Source organism: Trichogramma pretiosum, unplaced genomic scaffold, assembly GCF_000599845.2.
Source record: "Trichogramma pretiosum strain Unisexual culture from Peru unplaced genomic scaffold, Tpre_2.0 scaffold117, whole genome shotgun sequence".
NCBI lineage: Eukaryota > Metazoa > Arthropoda > Insecta > Hymenoptera > Trichogrammatidae > Trichogramma > Trichogramma pretiosum.
This window is the reverse complement of record NW_019641395.1, coordinates 185,642-204,321: the sequence shown is the minus strand read 5'-3', so window position 1 is coordinate 204,321 and position 18,680 is coordinate 185,642. Positions and strand designations below refer to the sequence as shown.

General features: G+C 42.6%; 3 protein-coding genes across 6 annotated transcripts in view; 1 reads left to right on the top strand and 2 right to left on the bottom strand.

Moving 5' to 3' along the window:
- The window catches only part of LOC106652731 (serine-rich adhesin for platelets), a 66,468-nt gene that overhangs the window by 13,291 nt on the left and 34,497 nt on the right, over positions 1 to 18,680 (bottom strand). For all 4 annotated transcript variants that reach the window (XM_023458352.1, XM_023458353.1, XM_023458350.1 and 1 more), the window contains exons 4-6: positions 5,133 to 5,391; positions 3,375 to 3,595; positions 1,749 to 2,016 (exon numbers count right to left, since the gene is read on the bottom strand). In XM_023458352.1, coding sequence (XP_023314120.1) covers positions 1,749 to 2,016; positions 3,375 to 3,595; positions 5,133 to 5,391 — 748 coding nt within the window. The remainder of the gene's footprint in view (positions 1 to 1,748; positions 2,017 to 3,374; positions 3,596 to 5,132; positions 5,392 to 18,680) is intronic.
- Positions 3,625 to 4,804, top strand: LOC106652734. Its single transcript, XM_014371863.2, has 3 exons — positions 3,625 to 3,874; positions 3,950 to 4,061; positions 4,136 to 4,804. Exons 1-3 carry the CDS (start codon positions 3,840 to 3,842, stop codon positions 4,586 to 4,588), a joined length of 600 nt encoding a protein of 199 aa, XP_014227349.1. The 5' UTR covers positions 3,625 to 3,839; the 3' UTR covers positions 4,589 to 4,804.
- On the bottom strand, positions 9,521 to 11,583 carry LOC111693548. Its single transcript, XM_023458355.1, has 5 exons — positions 11,197 to 11,583; positions 10,983 to 11,114; positions 10,493 to 10,918; positions 10,198 to 10,427; positions 9,521 to 10,121 (listed from the first exon to the last, which is right to left on the bottom strand). The coding sequence occupies exons 3-5, from the start codon at positions 10,667 to 10,669 to the stop codon at positions 9,755 to 9,757; spliced, it is 774 nt and encodes a 257-aa protein (XP_023314123.1). The 5' UTR covers positions 10,670 to 10,918; positions 10,983 to 11,114; positions 11,197 to 11,583; the 3' UTR covers positions 9,521 to 9,754.

The window sequence follows — 18,680 nt, the reverse complement described above, 5'->3', positions numbered from 1 at the left end:
ATAATGGCGTATACAATATACCACATAGTAATTTTCACACTCAAAACGTAAAAAAGAAATATTCTGGATATACAATATCTAAAAGTTTCTAATTTAGCATTTGTGTCAAAACATCGAGAGATGGAGAGTAAAAGCACACATTGTAACAAACAGATAAGTCGAACGCTTGCACATTATAATATATATACTTCGTAAAAGCTCGTCCACAGTAAGTATATAGATAGTCGTCGTAAAAAAACACAGAGCCGTGTTACAGTCTCTACTCATAATATATTCGACGCAAAGAGTCGACGTTGAAAAAAAAATGAAAAAAAATATGTATAAAATTGCCTCGGCTCTTCGACGACGTCGTACCTAATCTTTTTTGTGCACTGAGTCTGATTATATGTGTGTGTGCGTGGTGTCGATGCCTGCGAACGATTGCATGTGTCATGTAATGTACGCGTGTGTGAGTGTCCATGTGTCGTAATGTCGAGAGTGCTTGAAAGCGTGATTTCCTGACATCATGAATGGTTGCTCGTTGTGTACTCGAAAAATGATATCATGATACACAAGAAGTGCGAAACAGTTGAAACGATTGATTAATTTTTTTGAGAGCGATCGAGAGCATATATAAAAGGTGAAATGTGTTAGACCCACGTAATTCGATCGGTTAGTAATATTATACTTCGCGGATTTCGCCACCAACATTTGGATTAGTAATAATCGGAAAACGAAAAGAAAATAAACAAGTGCGGTTAATCGAAGAAACAAAAACAACGTAAAAAACCAAAAATTACCTCGGACAAAGCGCGGACTGTGGCACAAACGGTGGACGACAACGTCGCAAGCGCACATTCGAGAGTTGCGTGACAAGAGAGAGAAAGAGAGAGACACACACAGCGAGCGAGCGAGAGAGACAGACGGACAGATAGATAGACTAGACGACTTCTCGTGTTGCAACGATGACATCGTGACTTTTATTTAAATTTTCTTTGTGGAAAATAAAAGCTCGTGAAAAATTTGCTCGTTCCGTGTGTGTGCCGAATATACATGTATCGATCGACGATTTTTTGTTTTTTTGCTGCATGGATCCACGTCGAGATGAAGATCATCGTAATTTTTTTTTTTTTTATAAACTGCGTGTCGTCGTAAGAAGAAATTGGCTTTTTTTTCTCCGTGTAAATGATAAAATAATAATACATCGACTGCGCTGCGTGGTGTGCTACAATGGCGGCTGCTCTCTCTATACTCGGTTGAGCGATGACGACGACGTTTCTCGATACATTTTTGCATCTCTTCGCTGCGAAAATCTCGATGATGCGGCGCGGCGATATTTTTTTTTTTTTTTTCGAGAGTGAGAAAAACTCGTGTGCGTGGCGTATATAAAAATATAACAATGACGACGATGTGTACGTGTGCGTGTAATATTATATAAATTCATATATAAAAAAGAAAAAAAGTCGCGAAGCTCCGTCGCAATGATAAAAGACACAGGAAAAATGCACAGATTTTTTTTTCGTTCTTTCTCTACGTCGTTGTTGCTTTTCACGTGTCGGTTCGATGATGTGACCGTGTCAATGTGATAAAATCAATGATAATTATAATATTCTAAGCAGTTGATTCGTTTGTTTTTTTTTCGTTTTTGTTCCCCGTCGACATCGTTGCTGTACAGCTTTCGATACTTTTGTTTCGAATTCTTTCGTATCGTCGCTGTTGTTGTTTCGTTTATTATTTGTTTGTTTGTTTGTCCTAAAGAAGTTGCTCACCTCGGGGGCTGGTCGATCTCGCGCCCTGCCTCCCGTCGTCCCAGTAATAATCTTGACGCTGCTGCTGCTGATGCATTTGGGCCGCCGTGCGCGGCGACAGACGCCCGCTGGCGGCTTCTTGTCCGCTTTGCACGTAATGCACGATCGCTGAGGTCACTTCTTTTATCGAATTCCTCACTTCCTGATTCGTACTCTGAGTACCTGGCTGCTGCTGCTGACCTGTTACGTTGCTGCTGTTGCTGCTCGATTGGGCTGTTCCCTGCTGTTGCTGCGAGAGAGAGAAAAAAGGGAGAATTAATTAATTTAATTAATCGTGCGCTCAAAAAGCTCTAGATAAGCATCGTTTGCAAGAGAGAGAGAGCGACGTGTTCATTAAAATTTCAACGCAAAATTAGCGGTTATTTTGTGTAAAACATTCAGCACTTGGCGCTCCGCATTATAACGCGCAACGTATAGATGCTGGCTCGAGCTTTTTGCAAGCTCAAGGATTTATTCATTGTCTCGACGCGCGCGCGCGAAAGCCACGCGACACGCTCGACTATTTCGCTGCAAAATTTACGACGATTAGTTTTAATTTCAGAAAGTTCAGCTCGTAAATGCAGCGAAAAAGTAAAAAAAAGAGAGAGTCAAATATGCGCGCGTGGAACTTTAGAAAATTACGATTCGCTTCCCGCGCAATGCTTGCGCGTCTACGCCGCTGCGCCCGAAAAACCAGCGTTATAAATAAAATTGTGATAATATTCCGCTTTCGCAAACGCGTGTTCGCTCACGAGTCAAATCATTCAAGATCAAGATTGTGACATTCAAACTCTTTCCAAGCATGAAAAGACACGACTCTCGGCTCGACTCGAGATGCGGTAGTATAACACACACACACACACATTCTACGAAAGTCTCGGCAAGTATATTAGTAGTAGTCGCAGTAGTAGGTAGAGAGTTTTGCACAGCTCGAGAAGCGCACACCAGATGTTGCGACTACTGCGACGACGTCGACTCGCAGCGGCAGCAGCAGCAGCAGCACATTTCGTGGGGCTAATAATAAACTTGCTCCGCGCGGCCCCGTCGACTCTCTCCGCGGATTTTAAAAATAATTATATACAACGCTCGCAAAAACACCCGTTTTATATACACATTCGGGCGCGTTGTGTGTGCGCGGCAACGACGCACGGGTGTATATCGTGTACAAAGGGCTATAGAGCGAGCAACACGTGGACTTTGGCGGCTGATATCGTTTCATTTTTTCTTTTTTTTTTTTTTTTTTCGTTTTTTTCGTCGAGTCCAAAATTCATCAACTACACACACATACGTACCCCCCCCTATACGTTTGCGCGAGCAATTAAACGTCGAGTTTGCTGCGTGGCTGCGCACATACAGCGCTGACCTTTAGCCTCGGGCTTTCGTAAACATTGTGCCGCGCGGTATGCACTATATTTACACGTACAGCAAAAGCGAGACGCGGCAGCGCGCCCGAAGGTCTATCCCCAGCTCGCTCGCGGTTCATCGAGGTTAATCAAAGTCGCCTCGATTATTTTTCGTCGATTTTTGACATCCGTCCGTGCGTGTGAACTCTCTCTCTCTCTCTCTGTCAGTAGCAAATGGTAAAATAATGTATAGCAAAAGTTGTACCTTGTTTGCGTTCTGCAGCTGCGGCAGAATGCCCTGAGCGAGGCGTTCTGCGGGTGTGCGCGGATTGGCGAGCCGCTCCTGGGAGCGCCAGCCGAGATAGGGCTGGCGATGATTGAAGGACGAGCGGGCCGAGTTGGCGGGCGAGCTGCCCGCGCTGTTCAGCAGGCTCGTGCTCCATCGCGAGAACACCGGCGGTGTCGGGCTCGGCGATAGCAGCGTCCCTGTAAAAAGGATGCGACGATGAGATTTTGCGAGGCATTGATAAATTCGTCGTTGGTTGGGGGGATCGATGGTAATTTCTTCGAAGACTCAACAATGACTCGGTGATGCTCGAGCAACGAGACAACAGATCTGTTTACGCGTGTTTGCTCAAATTTTAGTGGCACGATTTGTAAATATTATTGTATTAATACGTAATACAGAATACAGAATGATCAATCGTTCGCTACATTTCAACTAAGAAAGATGGAACCCAGTGCTGTATTTGACTGTGTCGTCAGGTAATATTTATTTCGTTGAAATGAAAGAATTAAATTAGTATAGCTTTTTACTCAATCGTATTATAATTGTTGTAGAGTTAAAGAAGAACCTTCTGAAGTGACGTTTACTGAATATAAAGATGAATTTATCGACGAGCCAACTGATTTCAAAAACGTCCAACTCTTGCTATTTCCACAAGATGATTCGGTAAGAATTGATAATCATATGCGACTTCTATTGTAAATAGTTTTAACGAAATTTTTACCATAAATTTTCAACAGTGTTTCAAGCTTCAAAAATACGACGGCAATCATGAATCTCAAGTTGACGATATAAAAATCGAGTTCGAATGTAAAGACGAGATGCCCAGCATGAACTCATTACTCAACCACTCGCAGGACGTGAAATATGGCGATAATTATAATACTAATCATGTAATCAAAATGGAAACTGTCGGCCAAGTGAAAACAGAACTAATTGGTGACCATGAAGAAAATTCGAAATTGAATTTCAACCGTGAACTTAAGAAAGTAAATGAAAAAAGAAGAAATTCAAGAAAGTCTGATCGACAACATAGACCCAAATCACCGAGTGATACAGCAGTGCATAATGGTATTGTCCACGCTTGTGTAAAGTCCACATCGAAGCAGTGCATAGTAAAATCACTTTTGAATGTGATAAATGCGAAAAGACATTCGCCTGTAAAAAGTATCTCGGAGCTCACATGGTTGTGATGCATAGTGGAATCAAATTTTCATGTGATACTTGCGGAAAGGAATACTCTACGAAGCGTCCGCTCAGAAGACACATCGATACGACGCACAATGGTATCACTCACGTATGTAATCAATGTGAAAAAACATTTAAACGACGAGATTATCTCAAAGAACACATTCGTTCGATACATAATGATATCAAACACACATGCGATGCATGCGGAAAAAAATTTACATACAGGAAATACCTCAAGAAACACTGCCGTATGATGCATAATGGTATCAATTATAAGTGCAATGTTTGTGAAAAGACATTCGGTCATGAAAAAAATCTTCAAGCCCACATCGAGATTGCGCACCAATGATGTATTAGGACACAATAGATGTTTGAAATGTATGTTTACTTTTGTCAAAAATCGCGATGTACTATCTAGTGAATTTGATTAGATAAAAAATTTAAATTTATTATGATATTATGCATCCCGTATCATTTATTGAAAATACTGCTAATATCGAATCAATCTTGATATCGTACGAACGATTTTACACCAATTTTTCTCACCTGTGGTCGGTTGTCGATTGGAAGACGACGAGAGCGAGGATAGAGATGTGGTCTTTGAGCCGAGGGCGCGCCATCCGCCGTGCTGCGAGGCGTCCGAGTGGCGCTTCAACCGGAAGCCCGCCGCTGCGGCCCCGTCGCGCGCGACCGGCGAGTTCTTATACCAGTCGGGCACGTTGAGCCGTTGCAGCGAGCGCTGCACCCTAAGCTCGTGCTCGGACGGCACGCGCTCGCCCACCTTCTGCAGCTCGTTCTCCGGCGGCTGGAAAATGAAAAAAAAAATCACAAGATTAATATAAAACGCACAATAATATTTTATCGTATCGTTGTCGGGGGTAGGAATTTTGCATATACATGATACGAGGGAATTTACGATATCCGCGGTTATTATTAAAGCCTGTAAACGAGAGAAGCGTATACGAGAAAGACGCGCGCGGGGTTATATAGCTAATAATAAAGCCCCGGCCAAAAGAGAGACTCGACGAGAGACGTTTAACGCGCGGCGTATTACGCGCTGCGTTGTACACTACTCTATCCTCAGGGCCGTTTCGATGCACGACTGCACCGAATTATTATCGTGATGTATTTTTTTTTTTATCTAGCAAATTTTAACCATTAATAACGAAGCAGAGGTGATTAATACAGGCTGCGTGCGCTCGCGCATACCATCGAGTCAGGGTCGTTTTTTATACATCGTTATTATTTTCTATCGCATCCGAGATGGCCAATTTGCAGTCGCGCGATAATTTTATTTCAATTCGGCTCGTTACCAACGCGCGAATTAAAGCGCTAAGAAAACAATGGCGCGCTCGAGAGAGAGACCAAGGTTCTTCTTTTCGTCGATTTAGCTGCATATCTAAAAATATATATTAATACGTGTAAGTCAATTACGTCGTTTTACAAAATTGCCTCCGAATGCGTCACCGCGAGAAAAAAAAGAAGCGCAGCAGCGACACGACGAAGAAATAAATAAGATCTTCGCGGCGGCGGACAATCATCGCTCAGGCTCGAGATCCATAGAGGACACGAGCGACGCGTTAAATTGAACTAAGAGAGAGAGAGAAGAAAAAAATGTTTTTCTCGTAAAGCAATCAGAGGCGCGCACACGTGGGCGTGTTGTATTATATGCGTGTACTTTTGCGATGGAATGCCGATAGATACCGTCTCATGCGGAGCGATAACGAATTAATAATAATTTTTTACCGCGTTAACATCGATCGCGATCGCGGAAGCTCTAGATTTATCGTCACTTTTTGCCACTCGATACTCTTGAAATTCGTAAAAAGTGAGCGAGTTGAGAAAGATAAAGAGTAAAGACATTTGAAACATTGAAAGTACTGCGCGCGACGACCCAAATGATTCGATTTCGAGACGAAACGTCGAGCAACGCGGCCAAAAAAAATAGTAGCGAGAGTAGCGATGTTTTCTCGGAACGAGCGATTGTTTATTCTAACTATATACGTGAATTTTCAACAAAGACATCTTCGCTTCTCTCTGTCTTGGCGTACAATCGTAGGTTATACGATATTTTCGATGATAAGTAACGCGCGCGCTCGTGTTTATAATGTGTGTCTGTGTGTCACCTGATGTTGCAGCTCTTCCGAAGCCGGCGACGTCATTACACTTTTTCTCACGGTTTTGGCTTTTCCAACCCCACGATCACCTACCCAAAAATCACACGCTCGAACTTTCGGTGGAAAATGCGCGTCTAACCATTGCACTGAGAATTTGGCCACTCGCGTCTAGATAGATTGCAAATACGAAAAAAAAAAATTAACCACCTAAAATCGCGAGCCTATAGGAACTGAAGTAAACAACGAGCGAGAGAGACAGAATAATACGCTACTAGCTTCAGAATCGTGCGTGTCGAGACTGATTAGAGATGCCAACAGGTAGATACACACGCGAGATTCGGCGGTTGCGTGCGCGCGTGTATGACAGCGGCAGATAAGCGGCTCGATAATCACTGTAAATATACACGTACGAACGCATCCCATCCCGTCCTTCTTTTTTTTTCTTTTCATACATGTATAGGTATATTATGTATAGACGATAAACAAACTGTAATTGAGTGCGACAAAAGAATTATCGACTCGAGGGTACGTGTATATGTATAGCATGGCATTTTATTAATAATACTCATGACGCAGCCGCACGCGTGCGTGATACCATCGGATTATGCGATCGGAAGATTCTTTTTTTTTTTGCTCAACTATCGTGAGCGAAAAATCTATACTCTTTTTTTTAATTGTCGTTATCGATGACGCGCTTTCCAACGCGTCAGTAAGTGTATATATTAATGCACTTGCGATGCACGATCGACAATTATGAATAAGATAAAAATATTATTTTTTTTTTTATCTATTCAACACCGCGTACTCTCCGATAAAATAAAGCGCAGTCGAATCATCGGCCATATCCGCGCGAGAAACAAGGCCGTCGAAATTATTTCGCGCATCGGCTTGGTTGGCTGCGATTAATAACTCTTTTTTTTCTCTCTCTCTCACTCTCGTTCATTCACTCGCTCTCTTTCTCCTCGTGCGCCCGTATAATAAGCAAAAGCTCTCTCTCTACCAGCAGTGCGTTATAATGACAAAGCGCGCAATTTAGGCCGCGCTTGAACGGAAATTCATTTAGGGCTCCCCCCACATGCGCGTACACAGCAGCAGTGCGAACGAGCGAGAGAGAGAGAGAGAAAGAGCCGCACCGGATGCGAGCAATGCATTCAGGAATGCGTAAAAAGTCGAAACTAAAAGAAAAGGGTCATACATACAAACACAAACACACACACACACACACTCATGAAGCAGTACACAAGAGAGAGAGAGAGAGAGAGAGAGACTCGAGTGGGTGAGAGTGGGACAGAGGGAGAACCAGTCGAGTGTCGCACTCGATTGATATATTCGATACTTCCACCCTGTGTTTACATCGTGTATCAAGCACACAAGAGTTCGGGCCAATTCGAAAATATTTCGAGCCGTATACGCGCGTGGTATACGGCATTCCGCTAGTGCTCGAAATTTTTGATTTTTTATTCGCACCCGCGGAGATAAATTTTTTGCGCGACGACAGAATGTATTTTTTTTTCACTACCACGATGTTTTCAATCGACGGCGCATATGTGTCGCGAGCGTTTTATCGTGTGCGCGCAATTAATGCTTTCCTCTTTATAATGCTCGAAAAGACCCACACAATCACCGCCTTATCGACATTTGCATGAGCTCGTATAGTACTACACCAGCATTCGCAGCACTTGTATACAGACATCACAAATGACCCATTTTTCAATTGCGACTAATCAAATGAAATTCGCAGGCGTGTCGCGTCGACGCGCGCGTATATTTACATCTATAAAGCCAAGTGCAAAGTCAGAGAGAGAAAGAGAAGAAGAATTTATACGCCAACATTGCCTTATAGTTTATGTTTGTATAAATAAGCATATAGCCGAGCTTATTAAATGCTTATTCAACAGCCGAGTCGCGCGTAAAGTGTCTCTCTCGTAATTTTCTCACGATGCAAACGCGAGCAATCAAAGAGGCTTTGTTGACACGATGCCATGGTGATCTACGCTCGCAATACGACAACTATGTATACATCATCGATTGAGCGACTTTTGATCGAGCCGTGTACCGTATACATTGGTACCGAGCGATTTCCATCGTATTACAAACACACAACACGACGGCATTATCTAGCGATCTCGTTACCCATCAACGAACGACGACACAACCGGCTCGATCATCTCCATCATCATCGTCATCATCGTCGTATACACGCTGCGCGAAGAGACGCAACGAAAAGTGTCATTATACGATTATTGGGGTACCGAGAGATGGAGACACCCAAGCGAGAACTCGAGATTTCCGGCGCTGTTTAAATCAGCGTCGAACCTAACGGTTCGTGTGTATGACACACGCGGGTGCACGCGGGTATTACACGAATGCCATTAGGACTATACAACGCGCCGAGCCACTACGCCCCCGCGCTTATATCGTATATATACGTATATAACACATATCACCATCGTGTGTATAAAATATACGTACATAGAAGCGCCGCAGGTGGCTATCTCTTACGTTGGCTCGAGCTTTTTTCACAGCTAGGCTCGGTATAATATAATGTAGCCTCGTTCGCGATCGTTCAACGACGATTGAGTTATTACGATGCGGGATTTATGTTTCGCGAGCTGGTATGCGTCAACACAACAATAGATCGCCATCGTTGTCGTTGCTATTTCTCATTATTTTTATAGCGTTAGAAATGAAAACAAATTGTACAAACAGTCGGGTACAATCGTTTAAGTGAAATTATAAGTTAAAATCTTGAGCGTTAGATATCCAGCCGCGTCCTTTCCGTAGCTCTTATGAAACAATCCAACTCCGGACAATGGTACGTCGGGATTCCTTGATTCGATGGGCCTCGAGTCGACGAACGGTATGACGCTTTGTCCTAAATCGTGATCCATGCTACTGGTCCTCAATGTCGCGTACGTTTGCGGATCGGTAAGAACGGGTTCGTCGATCGGATGATCCGGCGGTAAATCTAAGTACTCCAGTTCAAATTTGCTGGAAATCGAACAATTTTGAATTAAATAAAAAATTCTATCGTTGATCCAAGTATCTCATTTACTTCAGCTGGTTTTTGGGTGTATCGTGACGATTCCAGGTGTGCTTATCAGTCCTGAGTTTCCCACTTTTGTAGTTGAATTGCGAGCCTCGAACTTCCAATCTTAATAGACCTTGATCCAAGGTGAATTTCACTCCGGTTAAAACATGATTTTTAGTGACTTCAATGTCGTCGAGCTCGAAAGACCTGTAATCCCAGCTTAATTGATGATAATCGACGCCTACTCGTGCGTCGCTATCAGTTTTGTTTACTTTTATCCAAGCTTTAGTTTTTGGATCTATAGCGGCTGATGGTAAAAGTTTTGCTTGTTGTATCTGAAGATGAAAAGTATCGTTGATTTTTCTAAAGCGAATACCCGTGATGACCCTGTTGCCAATAATTTAATCTCTTGTTAAACTTTTTTTTTATCATGGAAATTCGCAATAACTCTTCAATTTCTTACTTATTTTTATGCACATCAGATACGGCTTCTCTCAAATTAATGTAAACATTCGAGTCTGGGTTTACGCATGTGCAAAGGCACGAAGAGTCGATGCGATTTAATGCACCCATGTAACCGGGCCTGTATTCGCTAGCTTGGTGTTCGTATGTTCTCCCACTGCACGATTTCTCTTTTTTACCCTCGATCTTTCCTCTACTTTCCGCATAAACGTACTTGCGTTCTTTTTCAGTCTAAATTATGAAAAAGTGTCACATCAAAACATAATTAACGATGAGTTTATTTTTCAATTTATTACCGATGTCTCGCAAACTACTGTATTCTTGTCCAAGGATTCGCAAGACTTTATTTTTCCACGACAATACGCAAACTGCTTGCACTCTTTTCGTTGCATATTATTCGCATACTTGCTGGAACACTCACTCACAGTATCTTTTATTTGGGGACAAAAATTATAATGGTAGCTGCTACTCATCGTATCTCTAATTTCAAATGATTTATAAATAAACGGTCCAAACTGTTCGTAAGTGACACCTGTGAAAATATCAATGTTCAATTTTTATTTCGGAAAAACGATGGTACTAATTACCTTCTTCAGGACCGTGTGATGTACAGTTCCACAGCACACGAGAAATCTTGCTCATGGTTTCTTTTTGAGCTGTGAATGCGTGTTTCGATCTTTCTTGGAAATCTTTTTTCGCGTCTTCGAGGTCTATTTTTTCGTCTATTTTTTTAAAACGTACATTAATTTAACTTGAATAAAAAAAGTTGAATAAGTTGAATCAAACCTTGGCTCGATTGATTTTTGTCTATCTGTTTTAATGCATAAGCAAGTACCGCCATTCCTTTCAATTCAGCGTTGTGAAGCGTTAGATAGAATTTCTGGACAGTTTTTACCTGCAGGTAGCGACTCGGACAAACTGGCGAAGATAACTGAGCCAATCAATCGATATTTCATTTTTTTTTCTCTCCATGTATTTCAAAATAGTTAAGCGTACTCACAGTTAAAGAGTATTTGTAAGCAGTATCGTCCACTTTATATAATATCGAATGCATCATATCTAAAGTTTGCTCTACACCAGTTGATTCGTAATTCGCAACGCCATGTATGAAGTCATTCACGTATCGTGTCGTGTAATTTCCCTTTATCATGTGCATGAGTTTATGATAATGATTATCTATGGTACTCGCGTGCAGAAAAAATTCCGAAATCAGTGGCTCTATTTTCACGAGTATTTCTATATCGTTCAATTTACTCATGACTTCTTTCCTGAAACTATCAAGATTTTCAGAAATCTCATCTAACTTGTCATTGATGACATCCAGAGTACCACTGATATCGTCTTGATCATTGTCCGAAGATACCAAAGTAGCGAAGTCCAAAACGGATTTTGCCAAATCCAATGGATTGCTCAACGATGCGAGGACATTCAATCCAGAATCAATAACTGCCACGGGGCTCAAGTCCGATTTCACATCGCGCACAGTAATAATAAGTATAGATAAAAATGATAATCTGATGAATGTGAAACTCATGATGTTAATTTACACAAAGCACACGATCGAGTACCGATCGCAGAAATTTTTTTATACATTTGTGTACTATGAAAATTGCATCATTCTCTGTGTGGTCACGAAATCTATGACGTCGATCCAATAAATTAGTTTATACGTATGCACTTCCCACGTAGCTGTTTTTATGAGTTAGATAAACACTAAGCATTTTTCCAAAATGTCGAAAAATAGAATAATTTTTCTCTTTCTGTACTTGAAATAAATTATAACGAATTCATTAATTTCTTCGACAATCGGTAACTTCCAATCGACTCGTAATACTCGAGAGGGCGATTAGTCGACCCACTGCGAGTCGTGCGTAACCAACCTGTCTTCGATCGATCGATCGATATTTGCATCGAGTGTCTGCGCGCACGCGTGCACGCGTTACATCTAAATTTTCTCGGAAATAAAACCGGCTAATTTCCCCCCCCCCCCCATTTTCGCATTCCAGTCTCGCGAGTTTTATATATGGGTTATCCGATTTGAAAATATACCACACCGTACCGTGACGTATACTTTAAATCCCTTGTGCGCATAACGCCCGGCGATATAGGTCGGTACGAGCGCGTCGTTTTAATGAGCTTATATTATTATATACTATATACGTATATAACAGAGAAAACAACTCCCACCCCCGTGTCGCGCGTGCCATGCCATGCACTCCGAGATACACACTAGGCTCGTTTCTAAGGAAGTGAGGCTTGCGTAATCGGCCTATATATACTAATATAATAATATAAGCCGGTATAAGCGGCACGAGCGAAGGCGGCTGTGTATATACACACACACACACATGTGGTATATTACGATCGAGTTGATTTTAAATAACGACAACAGCACAGCCTCTCGCGAGCAATGCTCCGTTCCAAAGCCTTTAACAAACCCGGGCGCATGAATAGGACGTGTACAGGCGCAAATTGTGGAGCTTATTGTACGAAACAAAAAAAAAAGAAACAGGAACGAAATTGTGCGCAATCGAGGAGGGAACATCGCAGTGTCGAATGTGTACGCGCGAAATCGCGTATGGCACGGCAATTATTTCATTACTAAGCTCGGAAGAAACTTTCGAGGGCACGTAGTGCAGTACATATTGCAGGCGCGCGAAGAACGACGTGTACATATATATACGCTGCCTTTTGGAGAATCGAGCGCGTGTATACCCACACTCTTATGTGTGTGTGTGCTTTTACGCTTATACATTCTCGTATACTATATACGCTTCATAGACGAGCCAACTTTGAAGTGCTCCTTTGCGCGTGGTCCGCGTATATATACATTTGTGCGCACGTGTGTGTGTGTGTGTGCGCGCGCGTTGCGATGTGCCACACCTAAATAACGACGCATATGTACATAGGGTCATGAATATATATATGGGTATGTTTCTCTCACTCGTCAGAATGATTTATCCTCGTTGGAGTGATTTATAACTTCGGCATTTCTCGAATGCCGCGCAATAATAATATCGCGCCGATTCCATGACGAGTGTTATAATTTCTCCTCTTAATATGCTCTTTTGTTTTCATCTAAAAAACGAAAGGAGTATAACGAACGACTGCATAAAGTGCGACAACGACTCGAGGCCTCGATGTCCCCATGGTTAAACGCATCGAGCATAATAACGAGTCGCGTTTTTAAACGAGACAAATTATTGAAGGGTCTCTCTCTTTCTGTCGTTCTCTCTTCTTCTCTACGTCGTCGTCGTCGTCGTCGTCGCCGGCTTTTAGCTGCGCCTCTTGTGCGCTTCTTTGACGACTGCGCGAGCGAGCGCAGAGAGAGCTTATATATTGCGCATAATACGCGCAAGGGCCGACGACGACTCTTTCCGTTGCGCCTGCAGTGCGTCTCTCGCTCGTGTATATATATAAGTATATCGCCCGGGACAAAGACCTCCGTAAATATACGTGGCGCATTGGAAAAATACTTACATCTGTGTGTGTGTGTGTGTGTGTGTGTGTGTGTGTGTGTGTTATTACGTATACGTGCTATTATACACGCGCACGTGACACTCGCGAGAAGAGGAGCAAAAAAAAGAAGACGAGGATTTTTTGTCTCCTTTTTTCGTCGCGCATACAAAGTATCGGCGTGGATGTGTAAAATTGTTCTGCTGTTGTTGTCGCCGCTATCTCGATACATACTATAATGACGAAAGTCGCGCGTACGGCTCTCGTATCTGCATTCGATGCGGCGAGAGATTAACCCAAGCATCTTTTACCTCTTCATTTTCCGTCGTTTACAAGCGATCAAGCTGCTTTTTATCGTTCTACATTTTCGCTTCGATGAAATTAAAAATATAAACGATACGATTGTTAAAATAAATTAATCGTTTGTTTTTTAGACTTTAAATTTTTTGCAGATCTTGAAATAATTTTCTCTCGAGCCAAATAATTAGCTCAACCGTAATTCGTTCGATTCTTCGCCTTGGCAATCGCGAACGCGATACGCACGCAAATAATTCTCTAGCTGCGCCGAGCTTGTTTTTTTTTTTTCACTTCGCGATTAAAAACGTTAACTGCAATTATCATCTTACGAGTCATTCCGGTCGATGTTATACACAAACGATCGCAAATATAAACCGAGCATTGAACGAATATAACATTATCAATTCGCTCGCTATTTGCATCTTAATACGCGCGCGAACGTCGAGGACTCGAAAGTAGCGACCTGCAGCTCGTTCGAGACGCGATATAAAATAATTTAATTTGCGAAACGTTCCTCAACGCGTAGTTGGGATATTACGAGTTCGAGCTCGTGTGTATTATACCTTCCATATGCCAACTCTCTCATTGTCTAATAATATCCGATGCGTGTGTGTGTGTGTGTGTGTAACCATAACATTTCGCGCTCGCGGCACGCGGCTCGTAATAATATAGCTAAAGATACATTTAAACGTGCGCGTGCGGTTTGAGCCACGTTGGGCGTAGTGCAGTACAACGCCACTTTCAAGTAAAGAAGTAAAGAAGGTTAAATTATTAGAAATCCGAGTTTTGACTTATACAACTCTTTTGTCTTTGCCACTTGCAGATTTACAGATTTACAGATGCTCGCCGTCTAGCGGTAGGAGCTCAAAGTGTGGAATATTGTCGCGTTAAAATTATCGAAAATTAGTCTATAATTTGTAAACAGTTGAATCATTTGTCCAAGTCATTTAAATAGCACTCCAATACGTGTAATTGTAAGCCACTCGATGGCAATGTATTTCAATAATATTCGTAAAATTGCTATACATCGATCCGATGTACGATTGTGCATTATTTACATTCGTTACACGTGTCGCGAGATCGTATAACAATAACAACGACGTATGCACACGCGCGACGCAAAAAAAAGTTTCGTCGACAAACGCGTACACGATCCTTTATTCCGTTTATTCGATTCCGTTTATTAATATTGTATAATAAATACCGCTGACACGAATACGAGCGAGTATTTTACGTCCCCGAAGACCGATCACCACGAGTCGGACCGAGAGAGAGAGAGAGAGAGAGAGGAAAGTTTTGCACCGCGTACATACGTAAGAATCCACGAGTTTAGTGGCAGGTACAATATCGATTGAATTTCGTTATATGCGTTGTCAGCTCTATGGGAGAGATCTGGTTTGCATACACAGCCATGTATGCGCACTTGCTGCCGCGCAGTCCAGTGCGCGCGATATACGTATTTACGACTCGATATGCACGAGCTTTTTCGTACGTATATAGTATATGCGTATTCACGCGCAGTGCGTCGCGCGCTTTATCCACGAACGCGTAGTGGTATATACATGGCTGTGGCGGGGACATTTATCAAAATCAGCAGCGACACGGAATTATCACGTAGCTGCCTCTGTATGGCACTCGCGGGTTACGGCATATCCGCTGCCTCTATCGCTCGTTTCTCGTTTCTTTTTTTTTTTTTTTTTTTTTTTTTACTNCATTTTTTTTTTTTTTTTTTTTTGTTTCGTACGTTCGTTTATAAATTCACACGCGAAAAAAAATGCCTGTATCCCACGCGCGCGCGCGCGCGTTTATTTATTTTTATCGCATGATTATCGTTATTATCTCCGGGCCGCGCGGCGCACGATCGCGTAAAATACATATATGTGTGTGTGTGTGTGTGTAATAAGAAAAAGAGCTCCGAAATAATTAAAATCATTACGGTACGATACACGAAGAGACGGCGGCGGCGACTGCAACAACAGCCGGAGCGACTCTCAAGTCCCGTATTCGGTACTTATGTTGTATATACGTTCGCGTAACGACTCTCGGCGTTTTATGTATTACACGCGTATGGACGCGGGCGCACGTAACGAATTCTCGGAAAAAAGCGTTTCTCGCTATACATATATCTGGGATGGAAGGCATGCGAATATAAAACAATTGTGTGTTCGCGAATGTACGTGCAGCTGTCTTGTGCGCCGTTCGCGCGTCTATATACTCTCAACGCGCAACGAAAGCGTATAATAGATAAATTTATCGAGTATAGCACTTACATTTTCATTTTCCGATACGACGATGAATGCGTCGTTATTATACAGCCGCGCTCGAAATTTCGGACGAGTGTCAGGGAGGCATCGGGTGCTCGCGCGAATAATTGGATCGCTCTCGAGGCTCATTAAGGCCAATCACGATTGAATATAAACGGCCGAGAGCTGCGTAACTTATATTTATTACGCGTGCTTGTAAAATGTGTAAAAATGACAAACGATCGCCGATCGCTATACAGGTATCGCGTTAAGTACGTTACGCAGTCGAAATATACATTATTTTAATTATGTATATATTTATAGGCACGCGTACATGTCGTATATATTACCGCGCATCGAAACTCGTGAATTCGATTATTATTTTTAGCCCACTGTACAGTACATATAAGATCTCTCTCTCTCTCTCGAAATTGGACGGATATCAAAACTAGTACGCGAGTATGTATAGTCGTCGGTGTACTCGGGGATCGAGGCACAACAGCGCATGTAACCGGTGCACACAGAAGTAACTACATCGTATACAGAGAGTTGTTGCGTGTGTGTGCGCGCGCGCGGTGGCGCGATTATATAGAGCCAAGTTTAGCTTCAAACGAGCGACTTCTCGATGCCTTGAACATTTGGACACATTTGCTCGCGTATACACACACATGAACAGCAATCGTGGAAGCATCTCTCGCTTCTAATCTATCTCTCTCTTTCTCCGAAGCTCGCGCGAGCCGATGTGCTCTATATTTCGCGCGCGCAACGACGTTTTTCCGCTTTTTTTTCTCTCTCTCTGTTTATTTTTTTTTTCTCTAACCCGGAAAGAGAGCAAAAAAAAAACACATAGCTGCTTTTTAATTCGGGTCAGGGTTCTCATTCTTCTTCTTCTTTTTCTACTTTTATATATTCTTTTTCGCGATGTAACACAACGAGCGCGGAAGTTGCCCCGCAATATCGACGAATACATTATTATTGCTCGGCGCGAAGAGCTTCGAGGCTCGCGCGACTTTTGCCGCGTATGCTAATGTATGCAATAATAATAATAAATACACGTGCCGGTTTATACGCCACTATACGTGACGGCCTCCAGGCCATCGTCGTCGACGTCGTCGTGCACGCAGACGAATTTCGATTCGAATGCATATTACATATACATCGATTTGATTTTCACGACGAGCTAGCTTCGACATCAGTACATATCAGCAGCAGATGTAAAGTATACAGATCGTATCTCGCGGTCATCATTCGCGTAAAAGTAGCGCGTCGCATATTACCAACGTAAAGATTGCTCTTATATCTGTATTACATCCCCCCCGGGGTGTCGATCCGAATACGAATATGTGTGTATGTGTGCAATGTAGATCGGGCGCGATCGAGTCCCAAGGCGGCCTTCGGCGCCGTTCGCATTATGCGCGATTGAACTTTTCGCGCGAGAGGTCGTCGTTGGCGCATCGCTGATAATAAATTGATGTTAAATGTAAGACCGGAATATGACTATATCGCAGCAGAGCTCCTATGCGCCGAATAGAGAGAGAGAAAGAGAGATAGCGACCGAAAAAAGAAACGAAAAGAAGATGAATTATTCAAAGGAGCGCACCGCGAAGACGACTATAAATACATATATTTCGCCTTTGATCGCTAAATTATAATACAACCACGTGTCTGTGTATGTGCCGTAATGATCGAGGCTATTCTTGACCTTGCAGCATATAGTACCATCATGGGTATTACACGTTATCATCGATGATCCAATGTAGCGAAATTGACGCTCGCGCACAGGCACGTCCCATATCCTATACATTACACAATTTAGACGTACGAGTGGCGGCTCGAGTCCTTTATACGCGCATCGCTTCCAGCTATTTAAAGACTAATATTATACGCCGTGCGTATGTGGGTGCGTGGGTGCACGATGTACCAAGAGCTGGGCCGCTTCGTATCCCCGGACTTAATTAACTTACGCGGCAGCTACGCAGAGAATACATCGAGGCGATCGTAAAATCGTTCCTGCGCGTGGGATGAGAATCGAAATAGTCTATATACATACGTGTATGTTAGATATAGACGAAACGTATAGGCCGCTGGTCGGTATATCAAACTCACCTGTAACATAAAACAAAGAGAAAATTAGACTGGGTGCAGGCGAGATATTGAGATATATTATGAGTTGTACTTCCAATCTTTCAAAATTCATCCATTCGTTCTAGTATACAAGTAAGAGATATTTCAATCTGTAATGTGTACATATATATATCGCGAGAATCAGGTCGATTCACACACAGTTTCGACCTTATCGAGGAGCGCGCTCGCGCTCGCTCTGGCAAGTATGGCAGAAAGAGCTGCGGCGTACACGCTCCTCATATACATCGCACTGGCGTTTTTCGCTGCCCGCGAAAACTCTTTTTCACTCTCATTTGAATTTGATAACAGATATCTTAATTCTGTAAAGTGCTATGGAATCCTGGATAAAAATGCAATCCAACGA